Source organism: Dendropsophus ebraccatus, chromosome 3 (genome assembly GCF_027789765.1).
Source record: "Dendropsophus ebraccatus isolate aDenEbr1 chromosome 3, aDenEbr1.pat, whole genome shotgun sequence".
Classification (NCBI taxonomy): domain Eukaryota; kingdom Metazoa; phylum Chordata; class Amphibia; order Anura; family Hylidae; genus Dendropsophus; species Dendropsophus ebraccatus.
The window spans coordinates 69,572,245-69,596,597 of record NC_091456.1 but is presented as its reverse complement, the minus strand read 5'-3'; the positions used below and the strand labels follow the sequence as shown (position 1 = coordinate 69,596,597).

The 24,353-nt window shown below is 41.3% G+C and overlaps 1 protein-coding gene across 4 annotated transcripts in view; it reads left to right on the top strand.

Moving 5' to 3' along the window:
* Positions 1 to 24,353, top strand: part of FREM1 (FRAS1 related extracellular matrix 1) — a 130,329-nt gene that overhangs the window by 14,483 nt on the left and 91,493 nt on the right. For all 4 annotated transcript variants that reach the window (XM_069961974.1, XM_069961975.1, XM_069961978.1 and 1 more), the window contains exons 2-3: positions 18,025 to 18,513; positions 24,062 to 24,156. In XM_069961974.1, coding sequence (XP_069818075.1) covers positions 18,274 to 18,513; positions 24,062 to 24,156 — 335 coding nt within the window. In that variant the 5' untranslated portion in view covers positions 18,025 to 18,273. The remainder of the gene's footprint in view (positions 1 to 18,024; positions 18,514 to 24,061; positions 24,157 to 24,353) is intronic.

Genomic DNA, 24,353 nt, shown 5'->3' with positions numbered 1-24,353 from the left:
AATATATCAATGTATAATATGTACCAGCAATATCTAATCAGTATCTAATATCAGTACCAATATCTAATATGTACCAGCAATATCTAATCAGTATCTAATATCAGTACCAATATCTAATGTGTACCAGCAATATCTAATCAGTATCTAATATCAGTATCAATATATCAATGTATAATATGTACCAGCAATATCTAATCAGTATCTAATATTAGTATCAATATATCAATGTATAATATGTACCAGCAATATCTAATCAGTGCAACATTTTTCAATGATCCCCATAAAACATTATGTTTTGTGAGATCTTAGGTTGTGTTTACACACTTTGGAGTTATATTGCAGCACTAATGCACAGATGTCCTGGTCAAATTGAAGCAATGTTCCTCCCCACCTTCTAAGAGATATAACGCTTTACTTTTCCACCTACAGGGCTGGTTGGGGCATTTTTTGCGCCATGATCTCTAGTTTTTAGTGGTATCATGCTGGTTCAAAATAAACATTTTGATTGCTTTTTATAAAAAAAAATTTCTGATATATAATTAAAAAAACATTACACTGTTCACAGGGCAGGAACAATATTGTAATATTTTAATAGATTGGCCAATACTCTAGGATATACAACACATTTATTTTTTTTAGATTTTTATTTGTATAATGGGAAAGAAGATAATTTTAACGTTTATTGGGGCTTTAATTTTTAAGTTTTTTTTTTTAAATTGTGTTTTAAAATGCACATTATGCACATTAGGGGACTTACATATGCAAAGCCGAGATTGCATGTACTGATCAATGCTATGCTATGCATAGCATTGATCAGTACTGTCGGCGATTTGCACATAGAGTCTGCTTGAAAGCAGACTCTATACACAGATTGCTAATCTGACAGAATGGAGGTAATGTTTTACCCCTGCCTTAAAGTATAAGTCATGTTGCCGGGGACTCGATCAGTCAGTGACAGGTGCTAGTCCTGTTACTGACTTCCTTAAATGCCGCAATCGTTTGCATTGTGACATTTAAGGGATTAATGACAGGCAGCTGTGGGACTGCGGCTGCCTGTCATGACCTCCGGCACCTGCGACACTTATGTGTGCAGGACAGCTCGTATTGGAGTGAAAAAAGAAAAACTGTGTGTGTGAACAAGTAAAAAATAACATTTTATTTGCAAAAGATTTCTGTGAAAAATTGTCATGTGAATAATTGTGGATTATTTTGATGTCTGTGCTAACAACGTCCGTCATTTAATACACTGTGTGCATTGGACATTGGAAGAAAGCGGACGCCTTTTCACTTTTTTTAACCTATGCCTGGAACTTGTCAAATGTGTTTCGTAAAGCAGAATTTGGTTCTAAATTCACATTACTAATAACCACTTTTGTTTCCATAACATATGTATGGTAAAATATTCTTTTATTATTTGTTATATTACATTATTCCTATGATGTCTGTATGTTACTAATTTGGATGTGCATTAATTTAGAACGTCCTGAACTTACTTTATACAAGTATATAAAAGTTGTCAGGAAACATTTGGAATTGATATATGACATCTGGTGCAACGACTTTTGTTCTTGTTGTCTTTGTTACAAAACAAATATATTTATTTTTAGATTTCAGTGTGATATGATGTTTGCGGATAATATTTTGCTTCATTTCTTGTGAAGAGAAGTAAAAGGAAATAAAATAACCTGTGAAATGAACATAAGTCCCTGAGTGACCCTTTTTGTGCTTCTTAGGGTGATTTTAGATGAACAAATCACAGCAATCACTGAGCTCAGGGAGATCAGTGAAAATATTCCAATGAAGTACTCAGTCAAGAGTCTCCATTGATGCCCTCTAAATTTAAATATGCAAAAAAGAAGTCAGTGAAGCCTCGGTTGCTACTCCCAATACATGGTAATAGCCTGTTGCCAAGGGGTGCCTCCAGATGGGGAGAGCACCAAACCACCCTGATAGATAGTCCCTTAAGTCCCACTTGGTTGTGAGTATTGGAACATAAATAGGGAAATACCAGGGTGGCCCCTTATGTGTCAAAGTCTAACTCTGTTGCGAGTATTGCAACATGGCCAGGCATCCATCCACAGACAGCTGTTTTGGGGTATTTGCCCCTCCTCAGTGTGGAGCAGGATTCTGGCTCACGGGGGCAATGAAGAATTGACCAACAAATCACAGCAATCACTGAGCTCAGGGAGATCAGTGAAAATTTTCCAATGAAGTACTCAAGATTGCTTGATATAGGGCCATCTATGGAAGCAAACAAGCACTGATCAGTGAGATCAGCACTGTTTGCAATGCCTATACACTGCACAATTAAAACGGCACATTCCTCTTTGTGCGGCCATCTAAACACATTTCTATTGGCAAAACATCCCCTGCTTACACAGGAAGAGATGCGGCCTATGAACAATGATTTATAGGCCTGCTCAAAAGATGCAATCAGCTGAGTGGGCATTTTGCTTCTCAGCTGATCACTGGCACTTTTACACTTTTATCGGCCAAATGAACTTCTCTAGTAATGCTTATTTATGATAATCTGCCCATGTAAAACGGCTACTAAAGGGTAAAAGAGCTACTAAATAATCTGAAAATGGCCTAAGGTATGCCATAAATGTCTGATAGATCTGAATTCCACCTCTAGGACCTGCTCCTATCCACAGAACACTTAGAAAAATGTTCAGAAGTAGCTAAAACATAGCAAAATAATTGCAAGCCATTTCCTGCTGCTGTTCCAGTTTGTTTATTTTAGATGCACCATGATGGCTTACCAAGCTGGTGGCACCGCTAGATAGATATCAATTAGAGCAATCAGAAAATACCTTTGTTGCTTGTGTCTGTGTTTTAGTGTTAAAGAGGCAAATTCTATCGTTCCCCGGGCTCAGGCACAGCTACATCTCACTGTGTGTTGGTTTCTGTCCTGTCAATCATTCTTCTGGCCGTAGGCAGCATTATGCCACTGGCCACAGGATGCCGCTCTCTCTCCAGCATTTTGGCACACCAGCGGGGAAGAAAAGCCGAGAGCTGCACTGCTGTGCAACAGGTAAGTATGTTTTTATGTATTTTTTTCCCTTTCCATTTTTACTGTCAGGAATTACTGACTATAAAGCCTCCTGAAAGGCTTCCTGATCAGTATTTCCTGACCGGAAAAAAAAATGGCCACGGACATGTGCATGGGGCCCTAGACTCCACCAAGTGGTTCCATCATGGTGTACTATTCCAGAGGTGATCTTTCAGGTATTAGCAAGCGAACAAGAAAAAAAGGACAGATGCAGACTTTAGAGTTTTAGAAGTCTGGTAATTATAGAAGTGGGTATGTCAGGACATTAGAATTAATACAAGGTATTATAGGACAGAAGCATTCCAGGTCAAAAAGCATTAGAATATTTTAGCCCAAATGTTTGGTCTAATAGATAGGGTAAAGTTAAACAAAAGTTTATTTGTCTAGCAAAATATACCAAATCTATTATACACCAATCATCGCTAAGCTGCCATACACTATGTATTAAACAGGACTAGTATATCTGCCCCTTTCTGTTTGCCTCGGATTCCCTCTCTATTATTAAATTTAGTCTAAATAATAGTTTACTGACAATTAGAGATGAGCGAACTTTTAAAAAGTTTGGATCCGCAGGTTCGCCAAATTTTGCCGTAAAATTCGGGTTCGTCTGATCTGAACCCTAAAGGAACTGCACTAAAACAGCTTAACTATGACAGATACATTAGTGGGACTATTGGGGCTCTTTTGCAGTGAAACATACCGTGTGCATACCATGTTTTTAATGGCCCATAGCTTTCTATGGGTGAAGCGGCTGTTTGGAATGTTTCTGCGTGCGCTTTTGTGGCATAACCTTATCACAAAAATGCATCAAAAATGGCGCCAGAAAAGCCTGCGTCCCTCTGATCACCTCACACTACAGTATTAGGAAATTGACCCCTGGGAAAACTACAAGGACTGTCAATATCACCAATACCTTTGTGCAGCTGCCCTTCAATCTCTGTGGCCAATCTCCTTGGAGAGTTATAGGAAACAGCCTGTCACACCCCTTTATTATTGGGTCAACATATTCTCATGTCAGGTGTCCTGTTCTAAAACTGTGTTTGACAACGACACTTATTCTGCTGCCAATGTCAATATGTCTGTTACATTATGTTTATTTTTAACGTACACAAAAACAGGGTCAACCACACTTGTAAAATAAATAAAAAAATAAAATATTATACATTATATATATATATATATATATATATACACACACACACACACACACACACACACATTATATATATATATATATATATATATATATATATATATATACACACACACACACACACATTGCAATCCGATAGGAAGTGGATAATTAATATTTTATTTCTTTTCCAGTATGAACCCAGCCCAAGACTTATTCTGAACTGGGTGAAAACACCCAAAATATAGGAAAATAACATGTTTAATGTAACTTTTAAAAACATACATGAAAATATATATGACAGATATAATTAAGGAAATCCTGTTTATCTCTATTTTCTCTTCTGTGCCACCCAGAATCTGACATCTGGAAGCTATTACCAGTTGTGCTAAGGTTATCAAGGCAAACTCATTGTCAGAATTAAGATCTTAATCTTTTCTCAAATTCCTAATTGTTTTGGATCATTTTATCCCACGTTAAACCATTTAGTCATGGGAAAGAAGATTTTCCCTCTGTATTGCCATAAAAGAAGTGTGACATTGCATGGAGAAATATGATCTCATAGATACGATTTAAATAGATTTTCTGTTCCATTTAATGTGTGCTTTTAAAAGCTTAGATTTCGAGTACAATTTCTGACACTGGTATGAAAGTGTATAGTAAGTGTATAGTACAAGATGACAACCATTAAGGGTTTGTGAACACTATGTAGAGTATGATGTCAGAGAGTGCTTTATCAATGATAGTGTCAACAATAGGGAAGAAAATGCAGTAAAATTACTCTGATACAACAAAAAGTGGATTACATAGATGTCAGATTATCAAATATTCTGGAATAATTCAATTAGTCATAGAAAAGAATAGCAGAAAGTGGCTGTGCACACTAGATAAATGTTGGTCAAGGATAGAATTAAATAGCAACCCCAATTATGTTGCGTAAAAGGAAAGCCTGATTGAGCCAGTATTGGGCAGACACTACAAGACCCGACATAGGTTCTGAAGTGCAGTGCATGCTGGGAAATGTACTTACCTGGCTGGTGCCATGATGTAAAACTGGGATCATGTAAAAGTTTAAATCTGGGACTAGCATAGACAAGTAGGAAAGGTGTCAAACAATTGTTGGGGGATCAGTGAGTTCACCTATATGGTTTTGTGCATTTTTTAATGGGATTGCTGGACCTACCATATCGCAGCAGATTTCACGCTGTAGTTTCACAGTAAAATTTCCTGCAATACAGATACTATTAAAATCTAGGGCACTCCATTCTCACAATGAATTTTCATTTCACATACAGAAATAGGGCCATAGCCTTGTAAAAGTTAGATATTTAGCTGTTGTGATGTTAAAAATAATAATGTGACCTTGCTTACCTATCCGCACCCCCGCTTGCCTCTCTAGGTTCCGTGTGCACTCATGGACACTTGGTAAATTTTGAGTCTTTGGGGGAGATTTATCAAACATGTTGTAAAGTGAAACTGTCTCAGTTGCCCCTAGCAACCAATCAGATTCCACCTTTCATTCCTCACAGATTCTTTGGAAAATGAAAGGTGGAATCTGATTGGTTGCTAGGGGCAACTGAGCCAGTTTCACTTTACACCATGTTTGATAAATCTCCCCCTTTGTTTTTGGACCAGCCCTTGACTGGCCCTATATTGTAAATGGATTGTATCGACTCTCCAAGCGTCTGCCCATAATTTGTTCTATAATCTGATACCCGAGGTTATGTCCTCTGCTATATGTGGGCAAAACATCACACTACATGGTGTGCTTTTGAACTTTTATGTTGTTATAGCAGGATTCCTATCACATGCACCCAACCCAGATTCGTTTTTTAATGAAGCCTCCAGTGTTTTCTCCACTCAAGATCTCCCTCTGAATCAAATTGATATTTCATCTGTTTTTTGGAACCTGCTTGAATGGTTGAGCTGTCATCCACTCCACCTCAGGAAGGGCATTCCTGTGGGGCAGTACTGTGGGGCTGCGTCGTAACTGCTCCATGGATATTGCCTTTTTGGAGAATGCGATTTACTGTATAAACACTTTATAGCTCTAGGATATCCCAAAAAGACATTACATAGAGCGTTTGCCAGGGCCAGGGCGACCCCAAGTCAGGATTTACTGTTTAACAGATGTGACTCTGAGACCAACCAGACACCAATATTTAGATGTATTGATACCTACGACCAAAGTATCTCACAAATTAAAGGTATACTTCAGAAATTTTGGCCCATCTTGTTAGCAGATCTTGTTGCCCCATCACTTGATGTGATGAATCCACTGAGTGCTTGCGCAGGCTGTTTTTGCACATATACGTAATGGGAGATTTCCCTATAGGACGTGGTATTACCTGAAGACATGCGCACCTTTGAGCAGGATTCACTGTAATGTCTAAGTCCACACACATCACTTGTTGCGCAAGTGGACTTGATGTGACGAATCCACTAGTGCTAAGTACCGGCGCAGGATACTTCTGCGCAGATGCACGTTACTAAATCCCTCCCGTCGGTATGACGCTCCGACCAATGTTGGCAGGTGAGGGGTGTCAACCTTTAGAGTGGCAAACTGGCACTGATTGGAGGAGGATCAGGTTGGAGGCTATAAGACCTCTAGAACGTTGTCCTGCGGCACAGTGCCCGTACCTCTTGAGAAAGGCACCTAGTGCCGAAACATGTCGAGGGGGCCTGTCGTTTTGTTTTAACATCCGTGACTGAGTGTACATGTACCCCTGACTGCAGCGGGTGTGCATATTTGGGAATAACTCTAATTGAATATGCATAGCTTGGGCAACCAACTAGCAAAACAAATCCCTGTTTCCGGGGCTGGCGGGAAGCTTTCCTGTCCGCCTAATACAGGAAGAGAGAGACCTACTATAGGTTGTAGCTCAGTATAGTCAATACTAGTAGTATGGGCAACTGCCCTATAGTCTAGTGCTGGGTTGTATCGCATACTATACAGGCACTTCAAGCCTTCTGAGACTAAGGGGCCTATTCCACAGAGCTTCCACAGGGCTTCTCCTCTGCTCCATCTTCCTCCCCAGGTCCTGCGGCGCAGCATCAGCTTCGGTGCGGCCTGACTGAGCTGTCAGACCGCTCAGCCAATCACTGGCTGGGACCGCTGCGGCCAGTAATTGGCTAAGCGGTCTGACAGCTCAGTCAGGCCACTCTGGAGTTGATGCTGCGCCGCGGGACCTGGGGAGGAAGACGGAGCGGAGGAGAAGCCCTGCTAGGTAATGTATGCTGCAAGGGCTGCAAGGACATCGGTAACAATGTCCCTGCAGCCCTCGCTAACGATTGTCAGGCCATAGAATAGGCCCAGTAAACGACCGCCGATCTGCTAGATTACATTGTTGATCGGGCCCTGCTTGGCCCGTGGAATAGGACCCTACCTTTGCATTTGCTGCCTCAGTACTTTGGGTATAAGGTACGTGTGGATATGGCTCCAATATCATACGGATTTGGATTGTGTTTACTGAACGCTGCCTGTAGTCACTATAATGACAGGCTACCGACAATTATAGCGACCCACTTGTGTATCCACGTAAAAGGATTCAATCGAATAAGCGGATACACCAATATACGGATAAGCGGATACACCAATAGTGGAGCTTTACTGACCTCTAGTTTTTTAGACACATTATATGATTCAACATGCGGTAATGCTAATGCTATCAACCTAGTGGATCTACCCTGAAGGAAACATCACTATAGTAATTACTTGCCCCAGTTACACTTAAGCATGTTGCTTTTAAACTGTGTGCTTCTATAATTATACCCATTCACAATAAAGGTAATTTTAATAATAATATTTTGGATACTTGGTAAACTTAGAGGGTTTTTTTTGGACCAGCCCTTGACTGGCCCTATATTGTAAATGGATTTTAGCGACTCTCCAAGTGACTGTCCATAATTTGTTCTATAATATACCTTGTGCACTGATGGCCCACTCAGCCAATCAGTGGCTGCGGTGGGATATCACAGTGATTGGCTAAGTGGGCTGTCAGTGAGCAGGGAATGTGGAGAAGCAAACAGGAGTTCGCCAGGGGAGCACGGACCAGTAAGCACATGGTCTCTTTATTATTTTTAACATTGAAAAAGTTAGATATCTAATTTTTACAAGGCTATGGCACTATATTTTTACAGTGGAATGAAAATCCACTGTGAGATTAAAATGCTATAGACTTTAATGGTAATCAGTATTGCAGCAGATTTTATTGCGAAACTGGCAGTGTGAAATCTGCTGCAATACCCTCTTTCACAGGTGGCTACAGGCTTCTCTGTGGCATAGACCTAGCCTTTAACCCGTCTACAGCTGCCTGTCCTCCCCATGTCACTGCTGAACATTCCTGTGTTCTCTACTGGGAATGGCTTATCTCACTGAACAGGGGTCGGCCGTGATTACAACCCTATCACTACCAACTACCACTACCATCATCGGTCAGTGGCCATTCGCGAACAGTGCGTTCAGATGTCTAAAGTCTAAGGTGATACTTCTGTAAATGGATTGTTGAAGGGGACATTTTATGTTCTTGTGATTTTAGTAAATTTGCTATAATTTTTTTTGTAAGCATAATTCCATACCCATACGTCCTGAGGCGGGTAGGGGTTTACAGAGGGGGGTCACGGCATGACCCCACTCTGAACCTGCGGCTATTAGTGGGTGTGGACCAATCGCCTTGTCCAGCTAATTAGCCATTTAAATGGAGCTGTGAAAACATTTAAATGGCTTTTAAACCCCATCTGTGCTGGTCTAGTGGTGAGATTAACCCCCCTCCATGATGGGATTGCAAAGGGGTGTACAAAGTGCAATTGGTGTTGCAAAAAATAAGGGCCTATGTGGGTCTGTGGGTGAATAAATTCAAGCGCTATGGTGTTTTTTTTAAAACAAAAGTGCAAAAAAGAAAACTGGCCATCAAAGGGTTAAAAACATCATGTTGAATAGTGCATATAAAATGACAGTTACATCCACATTAGTCCCTGAGGACAGTCATAATAAAGTGTAACTGTAATTTTTTTTTTTTGCAGAAATCAGTAGTATAAGATTTAAAAAAAACTGTATAATTGGTTTTATTAGGCAAAAAAGCCTCTTTCTGTCCTTAAAAAGCCATTTCTCAGGTCCCCCCCCCTCACTTCTTATCTGTTCATTATCAGGCAAATCCGTATTCATTACAGAGAAGCAAGTGAAGACGGGTTTTGCTGTGTCCATTATATCCTATGGAGGGGGGAGGGGCAGAGGGAGATGAGGGAGCAGGGAGAAGAGGCATGAAGGTCAGCTGTTTGTAGACTGTCTGGGCACCCAAAACGCTGGATTCAGAGGTCAGAAAGGTCAGTGCTTATCTAGGGACTTGCTGAGAGAAGATTGCAGGGTGCTGTGCAGGATTCCTCCGTGCTCACTCACTCCTCTCAGCCCCTTCCCTTTCCATAGAGCATAATGGACACAGAAATCCTGCATCTTTTGAGGAGGGAGCTAGGAAAACAGCTTTTTCAGTACAGAAGGAAACTCTTTTAGTAAATAAAACCTATTAGAGAGTTTCTTAAAATCACTTGCACTATAGATATTTATTGTTTTCAGAAAAATTACCCTGAAATGACAGTTACGCTTTAACCCTTTGAGGACCAGGCCCAAAATGACCCAGTGGACCGCGCAAATTTTCATTTTTGTCTTTTTGTTTTTTTCTCCTGCCCTTCTAACAGCTCTAGCACTTCCAGTTTTCTATATACAAGGCCATGTAAGGGCTTGTTTTTTTACAGGAATAGTTGTACTTTGTAATGGCGTCTTTCATTCTACCATAACATGTATGATGGATCCCCAAAATATTATTTATGAAGATATAAATTGGTGAAATTGTAAAAAAAGAATGCAATATGGTAACTTTTGGGGGGTTCCTGTGTCTACGTTATGCACTATATGGTAAAAGCGACATAATACCATTATTCTATAGGTCAGTCCGAACACAACCATATGCAGGTTTACACAGATTCTCTACTGTTATATATATATTTTTTTTAATGAAATCCTTTTTTGCAATTAATTATTAATAAAATGGGCCTATTGTGACGCCTATAACGGTTTTATTTTTTCACCTACAGGGCTGTATGGGGAGTCATTTTTTCTACCATGATTTCTAGTTTTTATAATACCATATTTGTGAAGATTGGATGTTTTGGTCACTTTTTATTAATTTTATATATATATATATATATATATATATATATATAGTAACAAAAAATTGGAAATCCTGGCACTTTTTCCCTCTTTTCGTCTACGCTGTTCGCTGTTAGTGATGATGATGGTTATATTTTTATAGATCGGACAATTACGCACGCTACGGTATATAACATGTTTATTTTTTTATTTATTTACTTATTTTTATATGTTTTATTTATATAATGGGAAAGGGGGTGATTTAAACTTTTATTGGGGGAGGGGCTTTGGGGTATTTGTAAAGACATTTTTACTTTTTTTTTTTTACACATTTTAAGTCCCCTTGGGGAACTTTTACATACATTTATTACATTATACACACTGATCAATGCTATGCCATAGGCATAGCATTGATCAGTGTGATAGGCGCTCTGCTAAGTAAAGAATGTTCCACAGTCCAGCACTTGGGCAAAGAAGTTTTGTATTTATTCAGTTTCGTTGCAATGCACAACAGAACACCAACATGCAGTGACCCCACAGATTAGACGCGTTTCGAGCGCATGCGCACTCTTGTTCACCTAGTGCCTTCCCACTCTGACTTCCCTTAAATAATCACCATACAGGTGTACATACAAGTGGATCAAGGAATGCAATTAAAAGAACTAGTTAAACATACTGTGAAAACATGTACAAAAGCGTGCTACAGATATTTCATTTTAACACCATCTAGGCGATTAGTTCTATACACTCTGTTCACACGCAACAGTAAAAACAACAAATATACAAATGAACATTGAAAAGTATGTTGTTTTTGGAGCAATTGAACACATACATGTTAGTTAGCATGCAATAGCCTTCCGCATACATGAATGAAGTGTGAACTGCGTCCGAATAACACCCAACAGGTGAGTAGCTACCGAGGCGCACTTACACCCGAACCAGTACATGCGTGCTGGAGACCGCCGCTACGAACACAAGTATGGGGAATAAGCAGGAAAGAATAACATAAATTTGGAAAATATAAAATATAAAATAAGATAAGATAAGGATGAAATAGATTAGGAGTATTTATTAGTAATGGTACATTAATTCCCTACGTATGTTCATACCCTCGGGTGCTCTGGTGCCCAGTCTGTACTGCCAGTAAGCCTCGCGATTTTTGAGGAATTTGACTGTATCTCCTCCTCTTATTTTGGGTATTATTTTCTCAATGCCATAGATAGTGAATCCATCACATTTTCCACCATGGCACTGTAAAAAATGTGCCGAGGCACCTGATTTATTACGTAATGGGTTACCAGTTATGTCATTTAGATGCTCTAATGTACGTATTTTTAATTTGCGTGTGGTACATCCCACATATTTCATATTACAAAATGAGCATTCAATGACATAAATGATATTAGTGGAGTTACAATCCATTCTTTGCTTAATGTGAAATTGTTCGCTATTAGAATTATTATGGAAAATGATGCATGGTTTAACGTATGTACATGTCCGACAAGGATAACCTCCACATTTGTAGAAGCCATGTTTTTGTAGCCAAGTAGGTGTCCTTTTATCGGTTACAATAAGACTGGGAGAGAGTATGTCTCCCAATGTTTTTGATTTCTTGGGGACAATGGCACAACCTTGTGCTAATATTTCTGCCAATTTGGCATCTTCGGTAAGTATGTGCATATGATTTTTAATTATATACTTGATTTGGTTAAATGCCGGTGTATATACCATGGATAAGACTGGTTTAGATATGCTTTTTATGTGACGCGATGTGCTTACTTTTGGTTTGACTAAAGTTTCACGATTCTTAGTGGATACTATGTGTTTGGCTCTATTAAGGTGATGGTTGGCATATCCTCTTCTTTTTAGCCTCTGTTCTAACATTGCAGTTTCTTTGAGGAAAACCTCGTTACTAGTACAATTCCGTTTGAGTCTCGTCAGCTCACCCACAGGTATAGCTCGAATTGTATGTGCTGGGTGGTTGCTATCCGCTCGCAATACAGTGTTACCTGAAATGGGTTTGCGATACGTAGAGAATTGCACAATGCAATGTGGTACACCCTGCAACTTTAAATCCAAGAACTCAATTTTCTCCTTCTGTAAATTATGAGTAAATTTCAAATTATAATTATTAGAACTTAAGTACTCCACAAACAATGGTACGGGAGATACATCTCCGTTCCAAATGATGATGACATCATCGATGAATCTCCCGTACCATTGCAGGTGTGAACAGAAAGGGTTGGTATCAGAAAAAATGAACTGTTCCTCCCAAAATGACATAGTCAAATTAGCTAATGAAGGGGAGTGTCTCGCTCCCATAGAAACTCCACTTACTTGTAAATAGTATTTACGGTTAAACATAAAGAAATTATGACTGAGTAAAAAATTTGCAATTTCAATGATGAACTCATTTAAGTCTGTTGTGTAATTGCCATATTTCTGTAAGTGGAATCGCAATGCCTCTAGAGCTACCTGCCAAGGGATGCTGGTATAAAGCGAGGTGACGTCACATGTCAGTCAGTGCCACTCTGGCTGCCACGTGACGTCACCCAAGGAATTCATAACATCTCTGGAATCTTGTAAGTATCCTGGTACTCGTTTTACCATGGGTTGTAAAAGACAATCCAACCATTCCGATAATCGTTCCAGCAATGAACCAGTGCTGGAAACGATTGGACGCATAGGGGGTGGACTGATTCCCTTGTGCGTTTTTGGCAGGGTATACAATATGGGGGTGATGGGCTGATCTACTATTAAGTATTCTGATTCTTTTTTACTAAGGATACCCAAGCTTAATCCATAACTTACAATTTTGTGTAATTCTTCACTATATTTTTTAGTTGGATTATATGTGAGTGGTGAGTATACCGATGTATTACTTAGTAATTTTTCCACCTGCTCCACATAGTCAGACTTATTCATCACAGTAACCACCCCCCCCTTTGTCTGACATCTTGATCACAATGTCACTGAAAGATTGTAACTCTTGAAGAGCTTTACGTTCCTTAACTGTAAGATTATTTTTATTCCGGTTACTCCCAGTGACACTGTGTACCAATGATGTGATGTCCCTTTCTACAACCTGTTGAAACTTATCCATACATTCAGCCCTGGACTGCAGGGGATAAAAGCCTGGATTTCTGGTTGTGAAAGAGACATTAGTGTTGACTTTATCAGTATATGTCACATTTTCTTCATTATGCAAATCATGCAAGATCATAAGTGCAATCTGTTCACTGAATGTCTTACCTACAAATTCATTCGCTCTGCTAAGTAAGCCTGCCTGTGTCGGTCCGTTAAAACAATCGGGACCCCCGCAGTCATACTGCGGGGGTCCCGATAGGTAAGTGACAGGGGACTGCCCCTGTCTCTTACACTTAAACGCCGCAGTCATGCCACAATCGTGGCGTTTAAGAGGTTAATGACACGCTGCAGTGCGATCACTGCAGCATGTTATTAACGGTGAGGGCCGGGCTTCTCACTATACTGCAGTGCTGAATATGCCCTGAAAGCAAAAGATTAAAGGGAATCTGTCAGATGTAATTCACATTCCAAACTGCTGACACTGTTAGATCAATGAGACACCTGGTACCTTTCATATATCCAGCTGTGATTCCAGAACATAGAAAGTGCTTTTATTCTCTGGCACAAAGAGTCAAAGTGGTGTTTCCAAGCTCCTGAATAGCTGTAAGCTGTAATGCTTCCTGTGTCCCTGGGTAAGGTACAGTATAGGAGGGGGGTTAGGAGGTGTTGCAGCTAGCTGCACTTCAGGAGCTTCAAGGGAACCTCTTTGACTCTTTTATACAATAGTATAAAAGCATTTTATACATCCTGGAAGCACAGCTGGATATATGAAAGGAACCATGTGTCTCCTTGACCTAACAGCTATCTAAGGGCCCTATTCCACAGTAACGATAATTGGCCGGATCGGCCCCAATCGGCCGAATATCGTTCAGTGAAATAGAGAGAACGATCAGCCGATGATCGTGTCATCGGCTGATCGTTCATTTAGGGCCAGACCTAAAATCATCGTTCCCCCACCGCGCATGGCTACGGTTGAATAGTGGTGCGCGGCGAGCGACCGACGATTTGACAAGCAGCAGCAGCATCATACATTACCTGTCCAGGCTTCTTCTCCGCGCTGTCTTCATCCCAGGGTCCCGCGTGCTCTATCTTCAGAATGGCCGGTCAGCTGATGGAGCGCTCAGCCAATCACAGGCCGGGACCGCCGCGGCCTGTGATTGGCTGAGTGTGGCCTGTCAGCTGACCGGCCATTCTGTAGATAGAGCGCGGGACCCGGGGATGAAGACAGCGCGGAGAAGAAGCCTGGACAGGTAATGTATGATGCTGCAAGGGCTGCAAGGACATCGGTAACGATGTCCCTGCAGCCCTTGCTCAACGATCATCAGGCCGTGGAATAGGCCCAGTAAACGAGCGGCGATCTAGCAGATCGCCGCTCGTATACATAGTTGATCGGGCCCTCCTCGGCCTGTGGAATAGGACCCTAACAGTATCAGGAGTTTTGGAATTAAAAAGACAGATTCCCCTTAACTAGATCTTGTTTTGTATTTGAATTTTCTAAATTTTACAACCACAGCCTTAAACTAGGCCAACAAGGACCGAACAACAGTACATAACAGAACATATGTATACCAGCCATACTTAAACAGTGAAAATATAGGAATAAAGATAAGCTGATGGTGAAGTCCAGGATTGCCATCAACAAATTATTTTCTTGTTGGGATGAACATCTGCATTACTCTTTGTATGTTTTCATCATGTGTCTATACAGTTAAGCTCATCCTTAGAACATTTGTGCTTTTAAAAGCACATAATTATAGTTGTTTTTTCCAATAAACTTGCCTTCCCATGGCTGAATAGAAGGTCATTGCCGTACCAATTAAAACACAGCCTCGGGCACTGAAGCTTTGCTTGTAAACACTTCAGTTGGGCTCCTCACCTTAGCAGTACTTGGTAAGATTAAAGTATGTCTCGCCACTTGCTTCTTCTTGTGTGTGTTTATGGGAAAGGCAGATGTTAAGTTGTTGCACAGAAGAGGTGTATATTAATTGTTATTTACATGCTGAACAATAGAAGAAGTATGAAACTTTTCAAAACTGAAGCAATACTACATGCCAATACCAATGATGAGTATTAAATAACAAGGATAGTATTTGGTCATAAGTCTGATTCGTAAAGGAAGTCTGTAAAAAAAAAAATATATCCTACCTGAGCAATGAGGAGCATAACATGCTGACAGTTTCCCTTGTTATGAACAGCTATGTTTTACCTTGGAACCCTTCAGTGTTGTGTCTAGGAGGCAGTCTCCTTGGCTTCTAGCTGCTCGGTTTGGCTTCATTGACAGGTGTCTCCCTATATACAGAGACTTTGTCTGCATAGTAACTCACCTGCAGCACAGATTTCTACATTTGCAGCATGTCGGTTTGTTTTGTGGATTTGTGGATTTGTGTATTTCACCTTTTCAGTGTAGACAGTAACACAGTGTAGACAGTCTGCCACAAAGAGAAACTCTTTAGTAGCCAGACCAGTGTCAATCAGCTGGTCACTTAAATGCATCTTTTACTATATATATATATACTGTATCGATGCAGCATTGCAACATTGATGCAGGATATATATATATATATATATATATATATATATATATATATATATATATATAATATATACTGCATCAATGCCTCTTTTTTTAGTATCTTTGATTACTGTGATTTATTGTAAACCTTCTTTATTAACTTCCAGTGAGCACCACCATTGAGCCTTCTTGTAAAATACTTGTGGACAGGTCAATAGTTTTTCAAATATTTGTTTTAACTCTTAAAGTGACTCTGTACCCACAATCTGCCCTCCCCAAACCGCTTGTACCTTTGCATAGCTGCTTTTAATCCAAGATCTGTCCTGGGGTCTGTTCGGCATGTGATGCAGTTATTGTCCTGAAAAACAACTTTTAAACTTGCAGCCCTTTGTCAAATTGGCGTGGCCTAGAGTGTCTGTGCATTAGGCTGGCACAACCTCTCTATCCCTCCTCCCTGCCATCCTCATCATTAGGAATGCTCCAGGCAGGTATTCTACTATTCATCACCTGTGTGAGCATGACACATGGGCTGGATCGTTAAGGCACCTGTGCAGTGAGGAATAGGAGAATACCTGCTTGGAGCATTCCGAATGATGAAGAGGGCGGGGAGGAGGGACAAAGAGGGTGTGCCAGCCTAATGCACAGACACTCTAGGCCACACCAGTTTGACACAGGGCTGCAAGTTTAAAAGTTGTTATTCAGGACAATAACTGCATCACTTGCCGAATGGACCCCAGGAAAGATCTTAGATTAAAAGCAGCTATCCGAAGGTACAAGCGGTTTGGGGGGGACAGATTGTGGGTACAGAGTCGCTTTAAGCACGATTGTAATTATATGATTCCCTGCAGCATAGTATACTGTAGATCTACTGTGCAGCTCACGGAGCGTACCATCCGCGGCTGCAGTTTTACAAAGGTAAAAAAGACATTTTATTATGCCACGCAATGCAGGGAGAGGGGCAGCAACTAGGTATCTGGGCAGGACCCATGACTAGTCAGTACGTTGTAATCATACTGACTTGAAGAACCTAGATAACGTCAGGCTGGAGGGAGCAGGCCAGTGTGGAACTGGGGTACTGGGGCCCAAAAGTTGAACTCATCCCTGGGGCTCATCAATGAAGAAACAGTGAGAAGCGACATGCTGACCTGGTTCTATCCTAGATTGATCAATGTCTACAACTCCCATGTAAATTAAAAACTTTTACTATAACTCTCACAATGCCCTACACTTATGAAGCTGTTACTGACCAAATCCAGTAAGCCAAGACCAATAATACCTTCACCACATAATGGCTAATACCAGTATATAAGACAATTATATTATTGCCACACTGTCACCACATAGTGACTAATACCACCATACCATTACTAAAATAAAATAAACTAAGACCAATAATACCAGTATGTAAGAAACATACATATATATATACCATCACCACACCATGACCAACACCATTACCATCACATAGTGACTAATGTCCTCTGTCCCAGCACTATCCTCATCTCTATACAAAGTCCCCATCTGTACTGCTCCACAGTGTAACAGTGCCCACTTTGTGCCCCATGTAGTATTTGAGCCTTCTGTATTCTCTCACATAGTAGAAAGGCCCCCATCTGTGCCCTTATACAGTAGATAAGTCCTACTGTGCCTTCATATAGAAGATAGACCCTCTTTGTGCCTCCATATAATCGGCCCCTCTGTTCCTTCATATAGTAGTTTCGACACTCTTTTTCCATAAAGTAGATAGACCCTTCTGTGCCTAACACATAGTAGTTAGGCCTCTTTTGGGGGACATTTATGGCAATGGATATGCAATATCAACTGTCTCAGGTGCTAATACCTTTCTAAGAAAAACTATTACGTCATCAATGGTATTTCAAATTTTGCCAGTAAATTTCAACCACTTTGTTAAAGGGATTTTTAAAAATATTCATTTTGTGCAATCATTGTTTATATTCTTTAGATTTCAGATAAATTCAGGCCCCATAAGCTTTGCTCTGTTTTATCCAAGTCACATTAAAAAAGAAATCAGTATTTTTCTTTCTCTGCCGATTTTAGTGATCTCACACTTCATTTTCTTTTTATTCCCTTTTTTGCAGGATTAGAGAATAAAAGGAGCACATTAATGTCTGGCGTTGTCAGGATTGTTCATCGACTTTTATTAAAGCACCATGACTTCCTGAAAGGGCTTGTTGTTGTCAGGATTTTGGACAAGGGGGGCAGCTCTTCATGTTGAACAGATGACTGAAGAATAGCCACTGCCTGATGGTGTGTGAAATAACCCTGGAAAAGGAACAGACTCGAGCCGAAGATCATAGACATTAGGATATATGTCAGGGTAGATAAAGATGAATCTCTTTTGGAGATGTCACATGTATCCATCATTTGCTTTAATATTAGTGACTTTGAGGTTTTTAAGCTCCTCATTTATCAAAGTAAATAATGGGATCACGGTGATGAAAGGACAGATTGGCTATCTATCAGAACATGACCTACAGTTCTCTATACCCAAAGAGAAAGATGCCTGCAAAGTGGAAGTTATTGTTAATGAACCAATAACACAGAGAGTTGGAAAGTTATTTCCTCAGGTAAGACCACTTAAGAATTTTTCTTGTTAAATAGAAAACATGCAAAAATTATTAAACATGCATACAGGTGTTACTTAGCTTCAAACAGCGGATATAATACTATATGGAAGTCAAAGTGTTACATAGAAACATCAAAATAGTCCACAACCTGCTAGCAAACAAATTAAATCTACTTGTCTTAATATTATTACTATATATATATATATATGTTAAAGCACTAAAATCTTCAAGGGAAGGTGGAAGATTGACACTGCCACTTCCAAGACAAGCTCATCTCAGCAGTCCCAGCCTACTTAGCTAATAATAATAATAAAAAATTTATTTGTATAGCGCCAACAGATTCTGTAGCGTTTTTTTTATGCATACAGTACAGAGGTACACAGTTAAATTGGAATAAATAACATAATGAAAATTACAAAAATACAAAGTATAAATGAGACCTGCTCGTTGGAGCTTACAGACTATAATTTTCGTTGACACCAGGCATAAGTGCTTTATTTGTCCATGGTCCAGCCATTGTACATAGTTAGAAATGCAGGACGAGCCAGTAACAACGCCAATGTCTGATGCAAATAAACATATAAAGTGCAGGAACCGTCAGATATAGAGCAAGGGGAACAACAGAAGGGGGAAACAGTTTAGGGAATGTTATAGGCGAGCCTGAAGAGATGAGTCTTCAGGGCACGCTTGAAACTGTGAGTATTGGGTATGAGTCTGATGTGTTTGGGTAGGGCGTTCCAGAGAATTGGTGCAGCACGAGAGAAGTCTTGGAGGCGGGAATGAGAGGTTCTGAATATGGAAGATGTTAAGGTTAGATCATTTGCAGAGCGCAGAGCACGGGAAGGATGATAGGTGGAGATGAGGGAGGAGATGTATGGAGGGGCAGAGTTGTGGAGAGCTTTATGGGTGAGGGTGAGGAGTATGAAGTGATTTCATGGGTAACCAGTGCAGTGACTGGCACAGAGGGGAAACGTCGGTATAGCGGCTGGAGAGGAAGATGAGTCTGGCTGCTGCGTTCAGGATAGACTGGAGAGGGGAGAGCTTAGAGAGAGGAAGACCGATTAGTAGGGAGTTACAGTAGTCAAGACGGGAGTGGATCAGGGCGACAGTCAGAGTCTGAGCGGTATCAGTGGTGAGAAATGGATGGATTCTGGAGATGTTTTTGAGATGTAGATGACAGGAGCGTGTAAGAGCTTGGATATAGGGAGTGAAAAATAGATCAGAGTCTAGCATAACCCCCAGACATCGAGCTTGATGCACAGGAGTTATGCTAGTACCACAGACTGAGAGTGAGAAGTCAGGTTTAGGTTTGTTAGAGGGAGGAAATACCAGAAGTTCAGTTTTGGAGAGATTAAGTTTGAGAAACAGAGAGGTCATAGTGTTAGAGAGAGCGGATAGGCAGTCACTAGTATTTTGCAGGAAGGCAGGGGAGACGTCACGGGAAGAAGTGTATAACTGGGTGTCATCAGCATAAAGATGGTATTGGAAACCAAACCTGCTGATGGTCTGTCCGATGGGGGCTGTATAGAGGGAGAAGAGGAGGGGACCCAGGACTGACCCCTGGGGAACTCCAACATTAAAAGGTGGGGGACCGGAAGTAGAGCCAGAGAAGGATACGCTGAAGGAGCGGTCAGAGAGGTAGGAAGTGAACCAAGAGAGAACAGAGTCCTTGACGCCATGAGAGCTGAGCATGGAGAGGAGAAGCTGGTGGTCCACAGTGTCAAACGCTGCTGAGAGATCCAGGAGAATCAGCAAGGAGTAGTTTCCTTGGACTTGGCCTTCAGGAGGTCGTTTGACACCACTGGCTGTGGTACTGCTTTGCCTAATTCAGTGATTGGCTGAGCGGGCTGTCACTGCCAAGACTGACAAGGTATAGAGGTAGCCCCAGCTCTACACAGGTTCTGTACTCCATATAGACTACAGTGCAGTTATATCAGGTGACTCACAGGGGACGTCTTCTCTAATCAGAGTTGTTTTCATCTTCTTCTTCATCTGCCCTGGGCCATTATGAGAACTTCTCTGAGCCACGAATCCACAGAATCTGCCAGACAAACATATTAGGCTCCTCTATCAGTCACCATCTTCATCTATCTACAAACTGCACATCTGTATTGTCCCCTTAACACCCTCATTTAGTGGGTAGGCTGACTCTCTGATCCCCCTTATAGTATATGCCCCCCGTATAGTCTCCTTATAGATGCCCCCCTGTATTATCCCTCTACAGATGCCCCCCCCCATATTATCCCTCTTATAGATGGTCCCCCCGTATTATCCCCCTTATAGATGGCCCCCTTTATTATCCCCTTATAAATGGTCCCCCTGCATTATGCCCCTTATAGATGATCCCCCTGTATTGTGCCCTTTATCGATGCTCCTCTTGTATTATCCCCCTTATAGATGCCCCCTGTGTAACCCCCTGTGTCGTACTCCTTATAGATGGCCCCCTGTATTGTCCCCCTTATAGATGGTCCCCCTGTGTTATCCCCCTTATAGATGGTTTCCCCCCTGTGTTATCCCCCTTATAGCTGCCCCCCCTGTGTTATCCTCCTTATAGATGGTTTCCCGCCCTGTGTTATCTCCCTTATAGATGGTCCCCCCATGTTATCGCCCTTATAGATGGTCCCCCCCGTGTTATCTCCCTTTATAGATGGTCCCCCCGTGTTATGCCCCTTATAGATGGTGCCTCCCTTGTTATCCCCTTATAAATGGGTCCCCCCTGTGTTATCCCCCTTATAGATGGTTTCCCCCTGTGTTATCCCCCTTATAGATGGTCCCCCCATGTTATCCCCTTTTAGATGGTCCCCTCTGTGTTATCGCCCTTATAGATGGTCCGCCCCGTGTTATCGCCCTTATAGATGGTCCGCCCCGTGTTATCGCCCTTATAGTTGGTCCCCCCCCCGTGTTATCCCCCTTATAGATGGTCCCCCCCGTGTTATCCCCCTTATAGATGGTTTCCCCGTGCTATCGCCCTTATAGATGGTCTCCCCGTGTTATCGCCCTTATAGATGGTTTCCCTGTGTTATCGCCACTATAGATGTCCCCCCCTGTGTTATCCCCCTTATAGATGGTCCCCCCGTGTTATCTCACTTATAGATGGTCCCCCCGTGTTAACCCCCTTATAGATGGTCCCCCTGTGTTATCCTCTTATAGATGGTTTCCCCCCTGTGTTATCCCCCTTATAGATGGTCCCCCGCATGTTATCCCCCTTATAGATGGTCCCCCCGTGTTATCCCCCTTATAGATGGTCCCCCCGTGTTATCCCCCTTATAGATGGTCCCCCCGTGTTATCCCCCTTATAGATGGTCCCCCCGTGTTATCCCTCTTATAGATGGTCCTCCCCCTGTGCAAAGCAGAAAAACATAAAAAAGACACAACACACCTTACAACACGCACCCCCGTCGGCTCTCTTCTTCCCCAGCTGCTGCTCGGCTTAGCGTGCACCAGGGCTGTTACTTCCGGCACAGAGAGTGTCTCTAACACACGCTCCTTGTGTAGAAAGTCCCCGCCGTCGGCGCACACTAAACTCAGTGATGCGTGCACTGGCCGGGACACAGGGAGCTGAGCAGGAGCCGGGCAGCAGTTGGGGGCATGATGTGGCATGCACTAGCAATTTGTTGATTTTGTAAAGAGCAGATCAGAAGAGAAATGTTTTTGAGGTGGTAAGGGCTCGGATCTGCTGTTTGAAAGACAGGGCAGAACTCCTCCCTTACCTCACTGACCTGACCGCTTCACTTGTGAAACAGCTCCAGGATGGGATAGGAGAGATGCTGGAAAGGAGGTGTCCTATAGCTTCCCTTTACTACAATTAACACTCCTCCCCAGCCCCCCCAAGCTATGTACCTGGCACGTCCTTGACAGTACCATGCTTGAATTCAGCAATGACAGAATGACACATACTTTTACAAATGTTTAAAAAGGTAGAATGCATTGGTAGGTGTTTGATTTAATACGCCTATGGTAATAGGAATAGACTGGCTTTCCAAATATACATTCAGAACGCCTCTATTTGCTCCCCAATAGCTGCACAATGTGGGGAAACAACCTAAAGGAAGCTTAATGAACCTGATTGGAAGCCGGGACGCATGCTTTTTGTCCTTATACTCTATGTACTGTATCTGTGTGTATTTTATGCCTGGTTTTGCTTCATAACCTTTTTACAATTCAATTAAACCCTCACTAGAAGATACACTGCTTCCCCCTGCTGGCCTAAAAATTCTGCATATGTGTTTAAGAAGTTCTAGGTCTACAATAAATATTTCCATAGATAGCTTATACAAATTTCCCAGCGGAAGACTAAACCTATTTCATAGTCTTGATCCTTAATGTTGTATATGAGGAAGAGAAATGCATACTACAGTTCTTGTGATACGATAGTTATAATGACAATGAACACAGACATTTACTGTGCCCTGCTCTATGCCAGATTGTATGGACAGCATGATAATATATGCAGAAGGCATGGCGGTGGAACAAGTAAACTAAGTTACAAACTGTTATTCAGCCGGGGTCCCTTCTACCTGCTCTCCGGCCCAGCCAATCAGTGGGCTGCGGCTGGGCAACACACTGATTGGCTGGGTGGCAGACCAGGAAGCCGGGACCCTGTGCAGCAAGTAGACAGGTAATGTAGACAGACAGCGGGAGACGATTAAGGGGTTAAGGGGGCGGGTGAAGTCACAGGGGCCTGCCAGGACCTTACCTCGTAGCGGATCTCGCTGCGAGATTTCCACTGCAAGGCGTCCTAAGTGAAGGCACCCTTAAAGTCCGGGGTTATGCCCAGTCCTTTTTTTAAGCTGGAAAATATGGTACTTTTTTATGTTTAGAAAATACCTTCATTTACCAGTTATGCACATTCTCATGTCATTGATATAGATAGCTTTTTCTGAATTAATTTTTAAAAGTCTTAGTGAAGCTCTAGCCTAAACTAAGACATTCAGTCTGTCATATATACACGTGAGAGGATCAATTTGGTGTCGTCTCTGATCAAAGATACTTACTACTGATTCCCGGAGAAAGAAACTCTGTAGAATGCTCAGACCCCTGTAGCCCTCTGCTATTGGAAATCCTTGTATTTATGACAAATCAGAAGGTTATTTAACCTGATTTCCCCTATAAAAGCACACAAACCCAGAGACTGACATTATGGTTCCTCAATTAAATCACTCCTTTAGAGGAATTCATATATACCTAAGGGTCCATTTACACAGAAAGATTATCTGAGAGATTATCTGACAAAGATTTGAAGCCACAGCCAAAAACAGACTATAAACAGAGAACAGGTCATAAAGGAAAGCCTGAGATTTCTCCTATTTTCAAGTCCATTCCTGGCTTTGGCTTCAAATCTTTGGCTGATAATCAGATAATCTTTCTGTGTAAATGGACCCTTAGGAAGTGCTATTATCTAATACATCCAATAATGATAAACAGCAGTAAGGGAAAATTACCAGACCAAAAAAATAGAATGTGATCTATGTAAATATATTTCTATAAGTTTAGTACTTTTGGTATAGTGTCCATAAGAATTTCACATGTACTGTATAATTTTGTGCAGGTATTTGATTGCCATATTCTGAATAATGAAGTGAAGTACATTCACTATGGCTGTCCTCTGCTGCATGAAGATGAAGTCATGCTTCGGCTTTACAGGTCTGTATTTATTAAACTAATTTTGGAAAGTATAAATTAATAAAAAAAATGTTAATTTTTAAAATATCACTGACAAATGTATGTAGTGCTGGACTGGATTTTCTTGTGACAATGATTGTGAGGGCTTACCATCCAGCTACACAGAATGAGTGTAATTTCTCCTTTAAAAGAATACCTGTCACAAAGAAAAAAAACCT